This window comes from Anomaloglossus baeobatrachus, chromosome 3, assembly GCF_048569485.1.
Source record: "Anomaloglossus baeobatrachus isolate aAnoBae1 chromosome 3, aAnoBae1.hap1, whole genome shotgun sequence".
Taxonomy (NCBI): Eukaryota; Metazoa; Chordata; class Amphibia; order Anura; family Aromobatidae; genus Anomaloglossus; species Anomaloglossus baeobatrachus.
The window spans coordinates 325,434,202-325,456,585 of NC_134355.1; the positions used below are offsets into that span (position 1 = coordinate 325,434,202).

Here is a 22,384-nt window from a genome sequence, read left to right on the forward strand (position 1 = left end):
TACAGTACCTTTCCTACACCTATCTTTAGTTTTCTATTAGGTTGTTAGGAGTTTACTCTTTCTTGCATTTATTATGTCTCCTTTGGCCCCTTCTGCATATATTTTCTTTCCACTCCTTTGGTCCTTGTCTAACTCTGCATACTTACCCTATCTTGATTTGTAGTATTAGCAGCCTTCCCTTTGGTTCCTCAGGAGGTATGAGAGACAACTCAATGGCCTTTCAGGCAGAGAGGTGGATTTTTAGTTGTTTGTCAGTTTGTGCAAGAATCATAAGAATGTTGTGCAGCTAGGGATACCTGTGTTGGAATACTTATGTGCATAAAAACTTGTATTCTTCCAACTGTTATGGCACTCACATAATGCAGTGTGGCAATTTTCTTGGCCGAAAGACCGCTATCGATGAGCTGCAAATTCAAAGCATGCACTAGTTTTTCTGTGTGTCAGAAAAGATTCAGCTATTCAAGTTTATGGGTGCCCCTAAAAATTGGATTCCATACAGAGCTATTGTATAGCATTCAAATTTTACAGATTCATTGCAATTCTTTAACTTAGGAAACTGTATTTAGTCTCTGATATATAAATATCAAAAGCACATCGATTGCATACAGATGACAAATAAAAAAAATTGGCCAAGTTTTCTAAATGTTACTCAGATGACTTTTATACATTCATGTGAACTCTGTCATATTGTAATGTGTATAGGGAACCTGTCAGCAGAAAATTAGCACTAAACATAAAAGATTCCCCCTCTGCAGCTCCTGGGCTTCATTCCAGCAAGGTTCCTGTTATTATTGTGCCCCCTTTTAGACCAAAAGAAATACTTTATAAAGTGGTACCTTTTTGAAAGGAAAAACTGTAAATGGTACACGGGGGCGGGCTGCCTGGTGTCCGTTATTCTGCCTCCTGCCGCTTTAGGCCGTCCCCCATCGCTCATTTCCATAGCTGTGGACAACCGCCCAGTGATCCAGAGGTCCCCGCGCATGCCCAGTGCCTATCTCTCGTGAATGAGCACTGTGCCCAGTGTCACCGCTGGTGATGTGTTGCGCTGGCTTTAGATTATGAGCGGTGCTGTGATTTTCCTCAGCAAGTAACCGCCCATAATCGCGTGATCGCGCTTTCCCCTCTGCCTCCACTGTTCTGCGCAAGCGCGGGTCTGCTGACCCCACGTTACCTCTTTACCATCTTGCCCTGAGGCAGGAAATAGATGGGAGGAGCGCGGAGCAGGACACCACAGATCAGGAGGGGACGCGGAGAGAAGCTTACCGACGTACACAGTAAAAAAAACATGTAAAAACAAACTGTCACACATTGTGTTCTGTATAGTGAAAAGCACTAAACGTTATTTTTTTTACTGTGTACGTCGGTAAGTTTCTCTCCGCGTCTCCTGATCTGTGGTGTCCTGCTGCGCTCCTCCCATCTATTTCCTGCCTCAGGGCAAGATGGTAAAGAGGTAACGTGGGGTCAGCAGGCCCGCGCTTGCGCAGAACAGAGGAGGCAGAGGGGAAAGCGCGATCATGCGATTATGGGCTCTTACTTGCTGAGGAAAATCATAGCGCCGCCCATAACCTAAAGCCAGCGCAACACGTCACCAGCGGTGACACTCGGCACAGTGCTCATTCACGAGAGATAGGCACTGGGCATGCGCAGGGACCTCTGGATCACTGGGCGGCGTCCACAGCTATGGAAATGAGCGATGGGGGACGGCCTAAAGCGGCAGGAGGCAGAATAACGGACACCAGGCAGCCCGCCCCCCGTGTACCATTTACAGTTTTTCCATTCAAAAAGGTACCACTTTATAAAGTATTTCTTTTGGTCTAAAAGGGGGCACAATAATAACAGGAACCTTGCTGGAATGCAGCCCAGGAGCTGCAGAGGGGGAATCTTTTATGTTTAGTGCTAATTTTCTGCTGACAGGTTCCCTTTAAGCATTTGACCACTTGCATAGTGCCCCTCCTGATACAGTGCAAATATTGGAGAGTTCTAATAGTCTTGTATTCTGAGCAGATTGTTGATCAAGATGCATCAACAGTTGGATATAAAGCCTGCATAACAGAGATGAATTGTTGAGATGGAGACAATGTGTACACCATATAAGTTGTATGGACAACTAAATGATAAATTAGATTCTAATCACTTTGAGAACTTTACAACTTTCTCTATTTGGCCCTGTGGTTGGACTTTGTATTGGCTTTGGATCTGCATGTAAAAAACACAACCTAAACAGTGCTGCTTAGTATATTTTGCAGACGATAACTTTCTTTCCATATTTTGTGACTGCATCTTTTGGCTTTTGTATTCACTTCTATGAAAAAGATGCACCAAACTTTGTACATGTGAAGTCATCGAATTCATGCCCTATTTAGATACACGGGAATTTTCTGCAACAAAACTGCAATGTGTAAGTCTACCATTACGCTATATCATATCATGTAAGTCTACTATACCATTACGCTATATCATATCATGTAAGTCTACTATACCATTACGCTATATCATATCATGTAAGTCTACTATACCATTACGCTATATCATATCATGTAAGTCTACTATACCATTACGCTATATCATATCATGTAAGTCTACTATACCATTACGCTATATCATATCATGTAAGTCTACTATACCATTACGCTATATCATATCATGTAAGTCTACTATACCATTACGCTATATCATATCATGTAAGTCTACCATACCATTACGCTATATCATATCATGTAAGTCTACTATACCATTACGCTATATCATATCATGTAAGTCTACTATACCATTACGCTATATCATATCATGTAAGTCTACCATACCATTACGCTATATCATAACATGTTGTCCCATACATTCAGTGACTCTCTTGAGGCTTACGTTCTAAGCCTCACAAAATGGATTTGAGCTCATGAACTGACAGGGTCATTCAGTATAATGATGCAGACTGAGTCACATTGTGCTGAAGGTAGGGGCAAATGTGATGTGAACCCTGCCTTAGCTTAGAATCACACATTTTTTTAATTAAAAAAATGTTTGAATAAAAAGAGACCCCGGGGCAGTCGAGCTGTGAGGATGCACATCAGAGAACTTCGCTTGCCTGCATTTACATATAGAGCAATCCTTGCTCTGGGACAGCCGGCAGCGCCTGGACTCCATTTAGGGAGCACTTCTGAGGAGATATACCATCTGGCTGAGGTTTGTGGCTTTTGGTGGGAGGTGATAGTCATTTTCCTCCTACCAGTCGTGACACCTTTCCCTTTCCCACCCAGCCGGCACTAGCCCTTCTTCTGCTACTGGTGTGTAGCACATTTGGTTCCTTACATGCTCCCACGAGGGTAAGCTGGCCTCCTCCTGTTTAAAGATCCCCCTGAGGTTCCAGATCATTCTGAAACCATGAGATTGATGCTTATTAGGCAATTTAAAGGGTGGCGATTTCACACTAAATTGGTGCATATGCACCCAGTGTGCTGAACAAACAGAAAGAGAACCTCTTCTATTAACAAAAGATACTTACTGCATTTTATAGTTTCAAAGCACTTCACTCCCAGAGAGCAACATAAGATTTTACTTTTATAATAGAGCTCTGCCGCCATCTACTGACAGTATTGGTAACTGCAGGCTCCCTTGTTGCAGTCTCTATTATGATGGATCCATAACTGGCATCCCTATAGAGCCAGAAGTCACTTTCCAGTATCTTAACATTTTTACTGGTCCCACTGCCCAGGAAAATTTCTCTCTAATCTACTTTTCTGACTCCATTCCTTAACTAACGTGACGCAAAGGTTAAGTAAAACAAAAAAAGCTTTTGGACACTGACCACACTTAAAGAGAACCAACCACCAGGATTTTACTATATGAAGTAAAAGCAGTGCCATACTGGCAGTAAGATGCTGATTTTTTTTTTTTTTTTGGGGGGGGGGGGGGTTATTGTTTTATTTTCAATAGGGCAAAAGATTTGAACGTTTAGTTTTGTTTGTTTTTTTTCATTTTTTAATTTACATTTTTTATGCCTGCACTATCGCTCTAAACAGCAGAAATGCTGATCTCCTGTGAATGCCAGCTCTGTACTGGCATTGACAGGAAGTGAGTCATTACAGCAACAGGGTCATCAGCTTAACCCATGCTGTCATGTCAACTCATTTTGCATCACAAGTCCACCGATGGCGGCAGGGAAGAGTGCGATCCCCGCTGGAGCATGTTGGGTAACACTGTCAGAGTTTGACAGCACGATCTAACTATTTAACAGGTATGGGTGAATTAGTAGACATGCAGGAATAATGCGGGTTCGCCGCTCCAGACCTCATTAAAGAGAGCCAGGCGGCCTAGGATGAATAGATATGTTGTAGATTGTAAAAGGGTTTATGCCACTATTCATTTTACTTATTTAATGTACTGAAAAACAAGACAAAAAAAATCCATATGGGGTGAACTGGTGAAAAGAAAAACTCTGCATTAATACAGGGTGGTCCAAAAGTAGGTGGACAGTTTGTGTAACAGGGTTATGAAGGGGGAGATTTATCAACTATGGTGTAAAGTGAAACTGACTCAGTTGCCCTTAGCAACCAATCAGATTCCACTTTTAATTCTTCACAGACTCTTTGGAATCTGATTGTCAGTTTCACAGATCCAGTTTTCACAGATAAATCTCCCCCAAATCTGTTTTCTTTTCATATAATTCAGATAACGCATAATGGTAAATAATTTAAATACAGATCAAAGAAAATGGATTTATAAGACTACTAGAAGGTGGCCCGATTCTAACGTATCGGGTAGTCTAGAATATGTATGTAGGTTAGAAGATTGAATAATAAGGTAATGAATGGACTGGATGGGTTAGGTTTAATTTAGTATTATTATAATTGTTTATTGGTTTTAAAATAACAAACCACAGAAGGAACAGTTTTAATAGATGAGTCTAATGTTTAATGATGTCCATGGCTTGTAATGAAAGAAGGCCATGAACAGTGTAAAGTGTAAAGTCTATTCTCCATAGACTTGTATTGATGACGCACTGTAACGCAAGTGTCTGCGTTGCATCCGCTGGACGACGCTGAGTCATTATTTTGATGCAGCGTCGGGCGGAGGGAACGCTGCACGTAGCGTTTTTTTGGGTCGTCACAATAACGCACATTGACAGATTCCGTTGGAATCCGCCAAGGTGTCTAATGATTGTCTATGGTGGCGGATTCCGCCGCTACGCGCTAAGCGGCAGAATCCACTGACAAATTCAGTCATGTTCTACTGAGCATGCTCAGCATGTCCAGCAATCTAAATCATTTAAAATCACTCCTGGTTTCTCTCCCCCTTCCCCCCCCCCCATCTCTCATACTCACTGATCACGGGCGCGGCGCTGCACGGCTGTCACAAAGCTCCGGCGGCTTTTCCTCTTTTGAAAATGCCGGCCGCTCATGCTCATTATTCAATCTCGTATTCCCTGCTTCCCCCGCCCACCGGTGCCTATGATTGGTTGCAGTCAGACCCGCCCCCACACTGAGTGACAACTGCCTCACTGCAACCAATCACAGCCGCCAGTGGGCGGGTCTATATCGTGCAGTAAAATAAATAAATAATTTAAAAAAAAAACGACTTGCGGTCCCCCCCAATTTTGATACCATCCAAGATAAAGACACACGGCTGAAGGCTGGTATTCTCTGGAAGGGGAGCCTCACGTTATGGGGAGCTCCCAAGCCTAACAATATCAGCCAGCAGCCGCCCGGAATTGCCGCATCCATTAAATGCGACAGTCCCAGGACTCTACCCGGCTCATCCTGAGTTGCCCTGGTGCGGTGGCAATCGAGGTAATAAGGAGTTAATGGCAGCAGCCAATAGCTGCCATTAAGTCCTAAGTTAATCATGGCAGGCATCTCCCCGAGATATATATATATATATATATACTGTGTATATACAGTACAGACCAAAAGTTTGGACACAGCTTCTCATCTCTAGAACAACTATTAAGAGGAGACTTTGTGCAGCAGGCCTTCATGGTAAAATAGCTGCTAGGCAACCACTGCTAAGGACAGACAACAAGCAGAAGAGACTTGTTTGGGCTAAATAACACAAGGAATGGTCATTAGACCAGTGGAAATCTGTGATTTGGTCTGATGAGTCCAAATTTGAGATCTTTGGATCCAACCACCATGTCTTTGTAGAAAAGCTGAATGAATGGACTCTACATGCCTGGTTCCCACCGTGAAGCATGGAGGAGGAGGTTTGATGGTGTGGGGGTGCTTTGCTGGTGACACTGTTGGGGATTTATTCAAAATTGAAGGCATACTGAACCAGCATGCCTACCACAGTATCTTGCAGCGGTGTGCTATTCCATCCGGTTTGCGTTTAGTTGGACCATAATTTATTTTTCAACAGGACAATGACCCCAAACACACCTCCAAGCTGTGTAAGGGCTATTTGACTAAGAAGGAGAGTGATGGGGTGCTACACCAGATGACCTGGTCTCCACAGTCACCAGACCTAAACCCAATCGAGATGGTTTGGGGTGAGCTGGATCGCAGAGTGAAGGCAAAAGGGCCAACAAGTGCTAAGCATCTCTGGGAACTCCTTCAAGACTGTTGGAAAACCATTTCCGGTGACTACCTCTTGAAGCTCATCAAGAGAATGCCAAGAGTGTGCAAAGTAGTAATGAAAGCAAAAGGTGGCTACTTTGAAGAACCTAGAATATAAGACATATTTTCAGTTGTTTCACACTTTTTTAACTATTTCATTCCACATGTTTTAATTCATAGTTTTGATGCCTTCAATGTGAATCTACAACTTTTAGAGTCATGAAAATAAAGAAAACTCTTTGAATGAGGAGGTGTGTCCAAACTTTTGGTCTGTACTGTATATATACAGTATATATATATTTTAGTGATTAAAAATATTAAGCCAATTCATTAACACTAGAACTACTGAGGTAGTCATTTTGACTACTTTGCACCATGTATTTCTATATAGGTGTAACGAGTCCAGTAGTTCTAGTGTTAAAGCTTTTCCACCACAAAAGTGGCATAAAATCTTTGAGAAGTTGCTGAATTTTTGTGCAACAAAAAGTTGCACAAACTTTTTGCTATGTCATTTTTCCGCGTGTGAATCAGCTCTGCCAAAATGGGAGGAGCTGGGGACTACGCCTAAGGCTTCTGCCACACTCACGTGAAATTCACGCACGTGCCGAGAGACACGTATTTTCCCTGCGTGTTGCATGCAGGTAAGTACGTGTCTCTGGTACGTGCGTGACACGTGTGTTCTACGTGTGCTATCCGCGATAGCACACGTAGAACCGGTAATTATTATACTCACCTGGTCCTTCCTGATGTCCGCGCTGCTGTCCGTGGTGCTGATCCTCGGTCTCCAGCCCTCCTGTCTCCCCGCTGCTGCTGCTGCCAGGCAGTGAAGTGAATATTCAATGAGAATAATGAGCGGCGGTCGGCAGCAAGAGGCAGCAGCGGCAGAGACAGGAGGGCTGGAGAAGGTGAGTAAATGTTTTGGGGTTTTTTCACTGACATGTGTGTTTTCTCCGGCGCGTGTCACACGGGACCGCATCCACACTACACCCGTGTGGTACGGGTGCGGGCCGTGTGACACCCGTGCTGCCGGTGAAAAAACGGACATGTCAGCGCTTTGAAAATCGCACACACGTACAAACGCACACGGACACATGTTCCGTGTGGTTTTACGTATGTGTGCCTGCTACCATAGGGTGGCATTGCTGTACGTGTCTCCGTGTCTCCGGTACGTGTAAAAAATGCCAAACACGTACCGGAGGCACGGATGTGTGGCGCTAGCCTAAGAGTGACTACGCCTACCCATTAAATTAATCAAAACAGCCAGCATTTTGCGTGACAAAATACTACTCCAATCCCACTGTAAGGGTTCACTCACATCTGTGTTTGAAATATGGCTCCGTTGTTGCTCCTGAAACGGTCTTGGAGTGTGATGCGAGTTTCAATCCGTTTGTCATGCGAGTGCATTTTTCCCCCTTGCCTAGCCTCCGTGTAATATCCGTGTGCTGTCCGTGTGACATCTGTGTGCGTTCATGTGATGTCCATTTTTAACATAATCATTTGCATTAGACAATACACTATGTACTTTTTAGATTTAGTACCAATAACAAAGTTAGACGACTCTCCCAGGAAAATAATATTTACCAGATGCAGGACATCTGCATTACTCCCTGGTCCTCCAGTGCGTGCTCCTAGCAGGTCCTTGTGTGCTCCACACCGGTCCTCCGCTGCTTACGGCCAGAATTCACATACACATCAGATCACTGGAATATCATACACACAGAAACATCCAGTGGTACCGTACTGCTTCTGGCTGGCAGTGTTGTGCAACGCATGGAGGACATGCGGTGGAATGGCTTCCTGGAAGAGAAGCACACTAAGCACACTGTGTATGTCAATTCTTGTTCCATCTGCCGTGGTCCCCTTTACGTCCACGGCCAAAGTTTTTAGCCCAGAGAGTGGGTCCAGTTCCTTAAGGAAGATGTCCATGGGGATTGTTTGCAGTGGCAATCTCCAGAGTGAGGATGGGATCAGAGTCCAGAAGATCAGCCATGGCAGTGTAGCTCCAAGAGTCATGACTTCCCAATGACCAGTGGCTCGTGTGGAAGACAATATCCAGGAGACTACCTCAAGTCTCCCCAATTCCACAGAGAAAGGAGAAACTGCAGGCGAGGTACCCATAGATCTACCAGCTATTGCAACAAATACAGCTGTTGTTTATGTGGCCCAGGGCGAGTACTCAACAGTATATGTATAGGAGGCTTCTAAGGAAAATAACACCCTACCAACAGTTAAGCATGGTAGAGGATTCATAATGCTGGGGGTTATTTTGCTGCGTATGGTACTGGAGGACTTGCTTGTATCACTGGAATCATGAAATCAGAGAATTATCAAGATATTTTAGAGCTAAATGTCCTACCCAGTGTAAAAAAAACGTGGTTTGAGTCGAAGATCATGGGTCTTTAAGCAAGACAGTGACCCAAAGCACACATTCAAAAGTACACAGGAACAGTTGAAAAAGAAAATATGAACTATTTTAAAATGGACAGCAATGAGTCCATACCTCAATCCAATTGAAAATCTTTAGAGTGAGTTGAAATCTGACCTTAAGGAAAAAAGAGCCCTGAAAACATTCAAGAGCTTGAACAAACTGCAAAAAAAGAGTGGGAGAAAATACCAGCTGAGAAGTGCAAGAAGCTTATAGATGGCTACAAGATAAGTTTGGAGGCTGTGATCAATGCCAAAGGGTGTGCAACCAAGTATTAATTAGGAGGGCCTTTATTTCTGCACATGCTGTTTATTTGGTTTCTTCTTTGAAATTGCCACATGTAAGTTGACAAACAATTTTTTTATTGTTGTAATACTTAATTAAAAAGTTATGAGTATATACAGTAAGTTTGGTACATTTCCATTTATTTCTGAATATATTATATGATCTATGAAAAAAATGAAGAGGTGCCAAAAATGGTGAGCAGCACTGTATATGCGCATGACACCTTGCTGACATACATGCATCATTTTTTGAATCATGCAGTGGTTTCCCTTAAAGGGACTCTGTCAACAGGTTTCTGCAAAGTAATCTGATGACAGCATGCTGCAAGGGTTAAAACAGAGAATTCAGCTCTTCTTGTCTTATCTCATAGTCTTTATTTGTTTACCTGCAATTGTAGTTTAAGTCTCTTATCTTAATCATTAGTGGATCTCAGCAGTGTGTGAGCTGTAGTCCAACTCCCCCTTCTGTCATTAGCGGTATCTGGCTATAGGAGTGTACATTGAAAGCCCGGTGTGGGTGGGGTAGATCTCCCAGCACTGCTACATACAAAATATAAAATCTTTCATTTTGTCAGAACAGCTGCACACAGTAATCTAAGTGATACATCACTGAACTCAGGACCTCTTTGACGACATCATGCTGCTCTTAGAGGAGGTAGCAAAAACCTGCTGACAGATTCCCTTTAAGCGTATTTTCCAATGTCTTTTCTTATTTCTTATTTCTTTAATTCCATTTAAAACATAGTGGCCTCTTCCAAGTGGAAGCCGCCAGAAGAATGGCCCAGTCTTTTCTTTTAGCCACTTCATGGCTTTCAAAGCCTGAAGCAGTTAAGAATAATTACAAAAGACTGAACAAACAGGCAAATCATTTTGACATTGCTGTGCATATGTTCATTCCTTTTGGCTATTTTGTACTATTTTTAGGCAGTATTCAAATGGAATCCATCTGAAAAAGACGTCATGTGCACATACCCTAAATGCTATCAATAGATCCACAGCTGCACTGAACATGTACGGTAACGTTTTCAATAGATATTCTGAGTTCTCCAGGAGCCTAATTTGTAAATGGTCAATGAGCATTTACTCACTGTTTTCCCATAAAGCAGCCATAACCTTGGTCAAATATACTTCTTCAACCCCTTACTGCTGGGACCAATTTTCCTTTTTGCGTTTTCATTTTGTTCCTCCCCTTCTTTCAAGAGCTATAATTTTCTGTTGACAAAGCTGTAAGAGGGAGGATTTTTGGTGTTGAATTACAGCGTTCATTTCATCATACACTTTATGAAAAATGGAAAAAAAAAAAGTGTTGAATATTGGTGCAGAAGCTGCACACTTTTTTGGATAAGTCACATCCTTCTATGCTAACCCCTGTCACTGGACACAGTGAAAAAATATCTAAAACACTTAGATTCAGCATGTATGTAACATGGCACGGGGTGGTAGTCATGGGTGAGGTAATCATCTGCTGTACCCCGGCACGCTACATGAAAATGGAGGTCCTGGCTGGGCGTGTGGTGTTGCACTACGGAGGCGATACGTCTTTGCAGGCCGCATGTTGCCAATGGTTTTGGCCGGCCAGGATCAGATGGTACTTCACTCCAGAGAGGAAACCACAACTTCTTTAGAAACACAAAGTCTTTACTGAACAGATGGCTGATGATAACGCTATACACACGAAAGTGGGCACATTGCTTCTCAGATGTTTCATATGCATTAAAGAGTAACTCCATACATATTCCTGCAGTGTGTTCATGACTCGCCCACCCCAGGGCTATGGGACACCCGGTGCCGGGCCGGACTAGTCCGGGGGTAGTCAGTGGTGGCGGGGCCCGACTCCGTGGCCCTGGTGGGTGTCAGTTAAATTTGGCTGATGACTTGGTGATGAATAAAGTTTGTGTTCGTGACGCCACCTGTGGTATGCGGCTATTAAGCCGCCGCTGCTGTGTGAGGCCTCCGGGGTGATGAAGTAGCAGCAATGGTGGTCCTGCTCCCCACAGGTGGAGCGGTGCCCGGGGCTCAGTTGGTGCTCGTGAGAGTCTATGGTGTAATGGAAGGCTAAGCAGATAAAATAACAGAGACCACTCCAAGCGTGCAGTTTCAAGTTGTTTACTCACACATCCTGGTATGCGCACACTGGTGCCCTCAGACGACTGGAACCCACTGTCAGGGACCTCCGCCGTTTCTGGGTGATTCCTGGAGTGAAAACCGGTACCCTTCTCTCTAAGGTGTCTCTGTCTTCAGCTGTCTTCCTAAGCCTAGCTCTTTTAGGATGAACCTGCTCGGCCTCCACTACAGCCTCCAGGCTGGGGGGGTCACCTGTCGGATGATTGTCCCCTTTCTAGAGGTTCTGCTGTGGGCTGTGGCCCGGGGAGTTTACAACTTTCCCTGGGCCTCGGTTTTTACTGTTTGGAGATGATTTTGCACTCCTCCGGTTTCTAGGGACCGTCCCCTGTTGCAGCTTGATCCCTCCACCGATGTTCCTGTGGAGCAGGCCACCACAGCTCAACAGCTATCCGTGGCCCTGGAATCCCTTCTTCTCTCTGCTTGGTGTCACCTGGACCCTCTGAGTCCCAGGGTCTTCACCAGGAAGCGTCTCTTTCTTTTCCTTAGCTCCTGACTGACTAGAGCTGTCTTTCCTTCTCTCCTTCTCGTCTGCCTCCTGCAGACCTCCTCCTCCTTCCCCACTCTCTCTCAGACTACTCAAACTTGACCTTCCTTTCTTTGTCTGCTCTCTGATGGCTCCTCCCACCTCCCCAGTTGCTAAGCTGTACCCTATAGGAGCAGGGATGGGTCTTACGGCCCCTCCCAGCATGCAGCATGGGAGGGTTGCTGCCACTATCCCTGGTCCCAGTGTGTACCTAACAATGGGTGTTGTGTAGATTTACCAGGGGACCGGCGTTCTCTCCTTTCCTCACCCAGAATGGGCATCACACCGCTGGATGGGGTGCAATGTCCTGTGGCGACGGAAGCCTCAGGGGCGCCACACTCATTCTCATATGTCCTTACATTTCCACATAGGCCTGAGCAATTCACCACCACCCAGCTCAACCTGACATCACAGTCCTCTAGAGTCACTCCGTCCTCTCTGAGGCTTTGCGTCATATTCCTCTCCCGTAGAGATTCTGCCAATATAGCTGGACCAGGCTAATTGGCTCCTGATGCTTTTGGATCTGCCATCCAGGATTATTTATGTGACTCGCGTAATGTTTCTTTTAGGCAACATCCCTTCTTGAGCTATAAGCCATTTGTTGCCGTACTGCTGAGCGTCTCCCTTAGGGATCAATCTATCGGTCATTCACTTACTCAGTGGATTCAGACTTGACTCCAGTCACTCTGCATTGTAGATGGCTCTTTTCTCTGGTCAGAATCTCGCTTTCATGGCTCTTGGTCTCCTCTCCTGTTATAGTTCACCCATGTCATGCGGCTCTGCTGCCCCTCAGACCACAGGCTAGGCCCTAACTGACGTTAACACGGCAACCGTTTCCCTTCCTCAGACCTAGCTCTTCCCCTATAGGCTAATCTCAACTGTCAACTGTCTGTTGCCGGGCAGATTTAATCTTTCACCTGCATACCTATAACACTTAAAACCGTATTAAGCATCCTACTATATATACTACATAACATTACACCTTATACCAATACACATACATTACATCCTCAATACTGCTATACCTCTACATAGTAACATTCTCTACTCTGCTACATCTTATACATTACCATACCTAACACTATACATTTCTACATAACATTACTTTCTATCCCATCACATATGCATATATTTAAGAACACATTTGGTGTCTTCGGGGGTAGGAACGCAACCACCATCTTACATTCCTCCCCTCTTGAACATGGCTGTCCCCGATCGTGTCTGTACCTGTAAGAGACCAAACAATAGACATACATAAACACTTAAAATGGCACTGTCCATTCCAGAAGTTGAAGAGGGGTCCTCCCCTCTTTTGGATTGGTACGACCCCGGTCCCACTGGGTTTGGACCCTGGAACAAGTGTCCAAGTTCATTTAAAGAAGTAGCCTCATCTATCTAGCACAACATGAGGGCACAGTTCTTAAACATTTTACAATAGCCCAAAAGTCACAAGGGCTCGCATATTGCAGTCTTTCTTGGTAAACGGACAAAATCTCAAACCATAGAACCGGCAGGCACATCAGGTTATCCATATCCTCTCCTCCCCTCTCAACAACAGTCCACCTGTCCTTTACCTGAAGAAAGGGACAGGCTTCCACCCTCCCCTCCACCAACATTGGCCCAGAGGGTGAGGCAAGTCTATGGGGGCAGAGTCCAGAGTGGACCATCCAGAGCCTATGTCAAGGGCTGGTTAAGCTTATGGGGGCAATAGGGACAGAGTCCATGTGCTAGATAAGGTGAATTCCATGTGAAGGGTGTAATACCCACCCACAGCCTACAGTTCTTTAATCCAGCAGGGAAGTAAAGTGTGAAAAACAAACAAACCAAACTTTCAGCCATCAGTAATGAGACCATCCTGCTCTGTTGTAGGCATTTTCCTATCTTCTCCACCTCTTCCAGGGTAGAGCCTCTTCTGGCTCAGATGCCCATTTCTTTGAGCTGCCACCCATTCTCCATCAGCTTGTTGCGAAGAGCAGAGTTTCTCATTTTGCTGCTCTCTCCGGGGTCAGCTCTGTTCAACACAGGCTGGCATCTCCAGGCATAGTTCCTCCTTTTGCAGGCATACCCTTTGGAGGGCTGCATGGATCTTGGTGTGCTTTCACTCCATTGCCACCCATATTGGGCAGGGGTCTTCTATTAGACCTATGCTATCATATACCATCTTAGTGCCTATATCCAGTGCCATCTTTGACTGTGAAACGGTTCCAGTTTTCACTGTGAATCAAGCCTTCCCCGCTTCATGCTGGTTTTCGTGATTAAAGGCTCACTCCTGCCAAGCGTAACATGACGCGGAGTGGTAGTCATGTGTGAGGTAATCGTCTGCCGCACCCCATGGTTTCGACCAGTCAGGACCAGATGGCACTTCGCTCCAGAGACGAAACCACAACTTCTTTATACACATAAAGTCTTTAATGAACAGTTGATGACTGATAACTGCATACACACGTAAGCAGGGACGTTGCTTTTTGGACATTTCAAACACATTAAGGAGTAACTTTAGACATTGTCTTGCAGCATGTTCCATCTTAAATCGTCTTCTCCTTCCCCATAATCCTGAGCCACTCTCCACCACCCAGCCTGCTTACTACGGCTCCACGTCATATTCTTTTCCCTTAGGGATTGTGCCTGTATGGCTGGACCAGGCTAATAACCTCCTGATGCTTCTGGCACTGTTTCTCAGTCCTTTCTCTATTTGCTGGCTCCCTCCTTTCAGGCTCGTCTCTTTTTGAGCTATAGGCTATTAAGGGATGGACTGTTGAGCATCTCCCTTAGGAATAAGTCATTCTTGTTCACTCACTTGCTCAGTGGATAAGGATCTTGCTCCAGTGACTCCATCTGCTTTGCAGGTTACTCTTTTCTCTTATTATATTCTCTCTTCCGTGATTCTTGGTTTTCTTCCCTATCACAAATAACCCATGTCATGAGGCTCTGCTGCTCCTCAGACCTGAGGTCTGTTTCTGTCACAGGCTGGGCACTAACTGACGTTACCACAGCAACATTTTCTCTCCCTCAGCACTAGCTCCTCACCTATAGGCTATTCCCAACTGTCAACTGTCTGTTGCCGGGCAGATTTAACCTTTCACCTGCATACAAATAACACATAAAATACCTTATTAATCATCCTACTATATATACTACATAACATTACACCTTATACAAATACACATACATTACGTCCTCAATACTGCTACACCTCTACATAGCAACATTCTTTACTCAGCTACATCTTATACATTACCATACCTAACACTATACAGTGGGTACGGAAGTATTCAGACCCTTTTAAATTGTTAATTCTTTGTTTCATTGCATGCAGCCATTTGGTAAATTCAAAAAAGTTCATTTTTTTCTCATTAATGTACACTCTGCATCCCTTCTTGACAGAAAAAAAACAGAAATGTGGAAATTTTTGCAAATTGTATAAAAAAAGAAAAACTGAAATATCACATGGTCATAAGTATTCAGACCCTTTGCTCAGTATTGAGCAGAAGCACCCCTTTTGAGCTAGTACAGCCATGAGTCTTCTTGGGAATGATGCAACAAGTTTTTCACACCTTTAATTGGGGATCCTCTGCCATTCTTCCTTGCAGAACCTCTCCAGTTCCATCAGGTTGGATGGTGAACGTTGGTGGACAGCCATTTTCAGGTCTCTCCAGAGATGCTCAATTATTATTATTATTATTATTATTATTATTATTATTATTTATTATTACCCTCAATTGGGTTTAGGTCAGGGCTCTGGCTGGGCCGGTCAAAAATGGTCACAGAGTTGTTCTGAAGCCACTCCTTTGTTATTTTAGCTGTGTGCTTAGGGTCATTGATTTGTTGGAAGGTGAACCTTCGGCCAAGTCTGAGGTCCAGAGCACTCTGGAAGAGGTTTTCTTCCAAGATATCTCTGTACTTGGCCACATTCATCTTTCCTTCAATTGCAACCAGTTATCCTGTCTCTGTAGCTGAAAAATATCTCCCTGGCATGATACTGCCACCACCATATTTCACTGTGATGAGGTACCTGGTTTTCTCCAAACATACCGCTTAGAATTATCACCAAAAATTTCTATCTTTGTCTCATCAGACCAGAGAATCTTATTTCTCATAGTCTGGGAGTCCTTTATGTGTATTTTTGTAAACTCTATGCGGGCGTTTATATGTCTTGCACTGAGGAGAGGCTTCCGTCAGCCACTCTGCTATAAAGGCCCAACTGGGAGAGAGATGCAGTGATAGTTGAATTTGTGCAACTTCTCCCATCTCCCTACTGCCTCTCTGGAGCTCAGCCACAGTGATCTTGGGGTTCTTCTTTACCTCTCTCACCAAGGCTCTTCTCCCACGATTGCTCAGTTTAGCTGGACGGCCAGGTCAAGGAAGAGTTCAGGTGGTCCCAAACTTCTATTTAAGGATTATGGGGGCCACTGTGCTCTTACGGATCTGGAGTACTGCAGAGATTCTTTTGTAACCTTGGCCCGATCTGTGCCTTGCCACAATTCTGTCTCTGAGCTCCTTGGGCAGTTCCTTTGACCTTATGATTCTCATATGGTGTGACATGCACTGTGAGGTCTTATATAGACAGGTGTGTGCCTTTCCAAATCAAGTCCTATCAGTTTAATTAAACACAGCTGAACTCTAATGAAGGAGTAGAACCATTTCAAGGAGGATCACAAGGAAATGGACAGCATGTGACTTAAATATGAGTGTCTGAGCAAAGGGTCTGAATACTTATGACCATGTGATATTTTTGTTTTTCTTGTTTAAAAAATTTGGAAAAATGTCTACATTTCTGTTTTTTCTGTCAAGATGGGGTAAAGAGTGTACATTAATGAGAAAAAAAATGAACTTTTTTGAATTTACCAAATGTCTGCAACCAAACAAAGAGTGAAAAATTTAAAGGGGTGTGAATACTTTCTGTACCCACTGTACATTCCTACAAAACATCACTTTCTATCCCATCACATATTCATATATTTAAGAACATAATTGGTGTCTTCATGGGTAGGAACTCAACCACCATCTTACATGTGCAGAATTATGGCACATAAATCTGTATTGTAAGGCCGAGGCCAAATGGGGCACTAGTGCGATCCATGCATGACATTTGGCTCATGCTGGCAGCACAGCAGGAGCTGAGTGCCATGCGAGTGTCACTGCGACTGAGGTCCGATCATGCGATCGGACCTCAGCTGCGGGGATCAGGCCGGCAATCAGGAGGGTCGGGCTGGCACTGAGGAAGGGAGGGCCTGCATTCAGGAGGGGCAGGCACGGACTCAGGAGGGGAGGGAGGGATTTATCTCCCTCTCTCCTCCGTAGCCGGCTATTGCCATTCTCGCCCTGCACTCGTTGTACACCAGTGTACCGCGAGTGCGGTGCGATTTTTTTCTCGCCCCATAGACTTGAATAGGTGCAAGGGAAAATAGCATTGCATTACAGTCACAGCATGCTGCGATTGTTTTCTCGGTCCGATTAGGGCTGAGAAATAATCGCTCATGGGAGCTGGCACATGGGCTAATATTGGTCCCAGTGGAATGCGATGTGATGTTTTATTGCATTCCACTCGCATTGATTTTCATGCCGTGTGTCTTAGGCCTAAATGACAAAGTACAGGCAATAGATATATTGACTCTTACAGACATGCACCTACATCATATATGGAACCCCTCTCATACTATTGCAGCTATCTGTGGCTTTTTCTGTGTATTCCGTACCACATAGTATAATTTTAAATAATAAAGCTAATACCCCGTGTGTATCCACAGGCCTGCACCAAAGATACAAGTTGCAGTAATTGGAGGAGGGCTGGTTGGTCTTTCGACAGCACTTTTTATCATGGAAAGTCTTCCCCAATGCTCAGTCACTGTTATTTCTGAGACGTTCTCTCCAAACACCACAGGGGATGTTGCAGCAGGTTGCCTTATCCCTCACTACTATCCTGGTAAGTATGAGCTGGTAATGTACAAGATTTGTGAATTAGCAAAATTTAGATAGCAGACATTTAAACCTTTTCACTTAAGGTGAAAAAATATTTTTCCTTTACGCCGCCCTCATCTTCTGTTTGTGTTATATGTTCCGTTGTCTACAACTTGTATAACCTCTTCTCAATCCTTATGTTTCTCCCGTGTAAAAAAGTAAAAGCTATACGCTCACCTTTGGTGCTGACACAGTTTCAGAAATGTCAGTGTCTATTTTCTTGGGGTTCCCGTGACATTATGTCACGTGGGCCCTGCAGCCAATCAGCGGATGCTTCACTCTCCCTTATTTCAGATGAAACTTACACCCAGAGGAGAAGGGAGCATGCTCCTGTTCTCCATCTTCCTCCAAATGTCAGTTATGTCTGAAGGAAGCGGCCGCTGACTAGCTGCAGGGCCCACGTGAGCTAACATGGTGAGCATAGCTGTTATTTTACATGGATGAAAAATAGTGATTGACAAGGAAATGTCCGAGTTGTGGACAACCCCTTAATGCTGTACACATATCACCGTCACTTACACTACATATAGCTTCTGATCTGCTTGCAAATGCGACTATCACACAGATCACTGATAAATTATTGCCACCCCACCCTTGAGATAAAAATCAGCTAACATTTTATTCATAGCTAGAGTGCATTCACAGGCTGGTGATACAGTATAAAAAAAAAAAAAAAAGGAAGCCGTGGAGACACCATCACATGTTTCTCAACGCTGGCAGGTAACTAGCCAGGTCTTTCACCGGGAAGGAACAACCACGGGAAGGGCAGTCTCCAGTCAAGGAAACCACCTATGCCAAAACATGGTATCCATCCACAGATAGCTGTTTCGGGGTATTTGCCCCTCATCAGTGTGGAGTAAGAAACTAGCTAGTGGGAGCAATACCTAGTAAGAAGACTACATAGGTAAGGATGGTTGACCTTAGGGAGATCAACATCCAGCACCGCGGAGCACCATCACGTGTTTCTCAACGCAGTGATTCTAGAGCAATGCCCCCTGGGAAATATGCAAAACAAGGAAGCCGCGGAGACACCATCACATGTTTCTCAACGCTGGCAGGTAACTAGCCAGGTCTTTCACCGGGAAGGAACAACCACGGGAAGGGCAGTCTCCAGTCAAGGAAACCACCTATGCCAAAACATGGTATCCATCCACAGACAGCTGTTTCGGGGTATTTGCCCCTCATCAGTGTGGAGTAAGAAACTAGCTAGTGGGAGCAATGCCTAGTAAGAAGACTACATAGGTAAGGATGGTTGACCTTAGGGAGATCAACATCCAGCACCGCGGAGCACCATCATAGGTGGTTTCCTTGACTGAAGACTGCCCTTCCCATGGTTGTTCCTTCCCGGTGAAAGACCTGGCTAGTTACCTGCCAACGTTGAGAAACATGTGATGGTGTCTCCACGGCTTCCTTGTTTTGCATATTTCCCAGGGGGCATTGCTCTAGAATCACTGCGTTGAGAAACACGTAATGGTGCTCCGCGGTGCTGGATGTTGATCTCCCTAAGGTCAACTATCCTTACCTAGGTGATACAGTATATTGACACAAGTATTGGGACACCTACACATTACATATACTTGAGCATTTATGACATCCCATTCTAAAATCATAGGCATTCATATGGAGCTGATCAGCCTTTGCAGCTAAAACATGTTCCTCTTTTTTTAGGAAGGTTTTCTACAAGATTATAGGTGTGTGTCTGTATGAATTTTTACCCATTCATCCAAAAGAGCACTTGGTCATAATCACCCTTCTAGTTCATCCCAAAGGTGTTTGACATGGTTGAGGTTAAGGCTCTGTATTAGGCTATGTGCACACTAGAAAAAGGATTTTTCGCAAGAAATTTCTTAAGAAATTTCTTAAGGCCCTGTGAGCACTAGAAAATGGAATTTTAAGAAAATTCCGCAGGATCTGAAAGATTACCGCACCCGCGGTAAAAAATGCGGCAAACTCCATCTGAAAACCGCATGCGGTTTTACCGCGATTTACCGCGGTTTTTCCGCGGGTTGTTCCCTGCGGTTTTTTACCATTATCTATGGCAAAAACCGAAGGTACCTGGGGAAAAGATTTGACATGCAATTCTTTTTGCTGCAGAAAACATGCAGCAAAACCTGTTGGTGAAAAAAAACGCAGTGTGTGCACAGCATTTTTTTTTTTACCATAGGTTTTGCTGGGGAATGACTGCAGAAAGGTTAGACACTTTTTCTGCAGCAAAACGGCGGCAAAACCACGGTAAAAACCGCAGCGTGCGCACAGGGCCTAAGAGTGAAGGATTAGCGCACCTGCATTAAAAATGCACCAATAACGCACCTAAAAACGCATGCGTTTTTACTGCATTTTGGTGCGTTTATGGTGCGTTTTTTGTGCATTTTTTTGCAGGTTGGTCCCTGTGTTTTTTAATGCTTTAACAGCAATAAATAATATAAATAATAAATAGATAATGGATAGATAGATAGATGGATACACAGATAGATAGATAAATGGATAGATAGATAGATAGATAATGGATAGACAGATAGATAGATAATGGATAGATAGATAGATAGATAGATAGATAGATGGATGGATGGATAGATAGATAGATAGATAGATAGATAGAGGGATAGATAGATAGATAGATAGATAGATAAATAGATAGATTGATGGATAATCAATAGATAAATAGATAGACAGATAAATAGATAATGGATCGATAGATAGATAGATGGATAGCTAGAAAGATAATCAATAGATAGAGTCCCTGTGAGGACACACTATAGATCTCGCGAGCGGTAACGTGTTCACATTACCGACTGTGAGAAATGACCTGCAGCATCACTCACTGAACGAGACTGCATTGAGTATATGTCAGACGCGGCTGGATGCAAGCGTCGTGGGACCTGCGTGGATTACGCCGGAGCTGTGTGTTTGGGGGGTTAATAAAGTGGTGAAAGAGGGGGCTTTTTTGTGTTTTATTTAAAATAAAGGATTTTTCGGTGTGTGTGTGTGTGCACGTGTTTATTCACTTTACCTACAGGTTAATCATGGAAGCTGTCTCATACACGCTGCCATGATTAAGCTAGGACTTAGTGGCAGCGCATAGCTGCCATTAACTTGTTATTACCCCGATTGCCACCGCATTACGGCAATCAGGATGAGCCGGTAACACGCCGGGACTGTCACATACAGGATGCGACATTCTCGGGGCAGCGGCGGGCTGATGCGGGAGGGGGGGCATTAACCATGGCCCTTGCCCTCCACAGCCTGAGAATACCGGGCCACCACTGTGTGTTTACTTTGGTTGGATGGTAAAAATACAGCGGAGCCCGCGTTTTTTATTTATAATATGTACATTTGATTTCTACAGTTAGGTCCAGAAATATTTGGACAGTGACACAATTTTCGCGAGTTGGGCTCTGCATGCCACCACATTGGATTTGAAATGAAACCTCTACAACAGAATTCAAGTGCAGATTGTAACGTTTAATTTGAAGGTTTGAACAAAAATATCTGATAGAAATTGTAGGAATTGTACACATTTCTTTACAAACACTTCACATTTTAGGAGGTCAAAAGTAATTGGACAAATAAACCAAACCCAAACAAAATATTTTTATTTTCAATATTTTGTTGTGAATCCTTTGGAGGCAATCACTGCCTTAAGTCTGGAACCCATGGACATCACCAAACGCTGGGTTTCCTCCTTCTTAATGCTTTGCCAGGCCTTTACAGCCGCAGCCTTCAGGTCTTGCTTGTTTGTGGGTCTTTCCGTCTTAAGTCTGGATTTGAGCAAGTGAAATGCATGCTCAATTGGGTTAAGATCTGGTGATTGACTTGGCCATTGCAGAAGGTTCCACTTTTTTGCACTCATGAACTCCTGGGTAGCTTTGGCTGTATGCTTGGGGTCATTGTCCATCTGTACTATGAAGCGCCGTCCGATCAACTTTGCGGCATTTGGCTGAATCTGGGCTGAAAGTATATCCCTGTACACTTCAGAATTCATCCGGCTACTCTTGTCTGCTGTTATGTCATCAATAAACACAAGTGACCCAGTGCCATTGAAAGCCATGCATGCCCATGCCATCACGTTGCCTCCACCATGTTTTACAGAGGATGTGGTGTGCCTTGGATCATGTGCCGTTCCCTTTCTTCTCAAAACTTTTTTCTTCCCATCATTCTGGTACAGGTTGATCTTTGTCTCATCTGTCCATAGAATACTTTTCCAGAACTGAGCTGGCTTCATGAGGTGTTTTTCAGCAAATTTAACTCTGGCCTGTCTATTTTTGGAATTGATGAATGGTTTGCATCTAGATGTGAACCCTTTGTATTTACTTTCATGGAGTCTTCTCTTTACTGTTGACTTAGAGACAGATACACCTACTTCACTGAGAGTGTTCTGGACTTCAGTTGATGTTGTGAACGGGTTCTTCTTCACCAAAGAAAGTATGCGGCGATCATCCACCACTGTTGTCGTCCGTGGACGCCCAGGCCTTTTTGAGTTCCCAAGCTCACCAGTCAATTCCTTTTTTCTCAGAATGTACCC

At 44.1% G+C, this 22,384-nt stretch overlaps 1 protein-coding gene across 4 annotated transcripts in view; it reads left to right on the forward strand.

Annotated features, from left to right (window-relative positions):
* The window catches only part of DDO (D-aspartate oxidase), a 110,892-nt gene that overhangs the window by 23,404 nt on the left and 65,104 nt on the right, over positions 1–22,384 (forward strand). For 2 of the 4 annotated variants that reach the window (XM_075338341.1, XM_075338342.1), the window contains exon 2: positions 17,652–17,827. The exons of 1 other annotated variant lie outside the window; for it this stretch is intronic. In XM_075338341.1, coding sequence (XP_075194456.1) covers positions 17,652–17,827 — 176 coding nt within the window. Of the gene's footprint in view, positions 1–17,651; positions 17,828–22,384 lie in introns of those variants that run through there. One more of the 4 variants, XM_075338344.1, reaches the window with a different exon arrangement.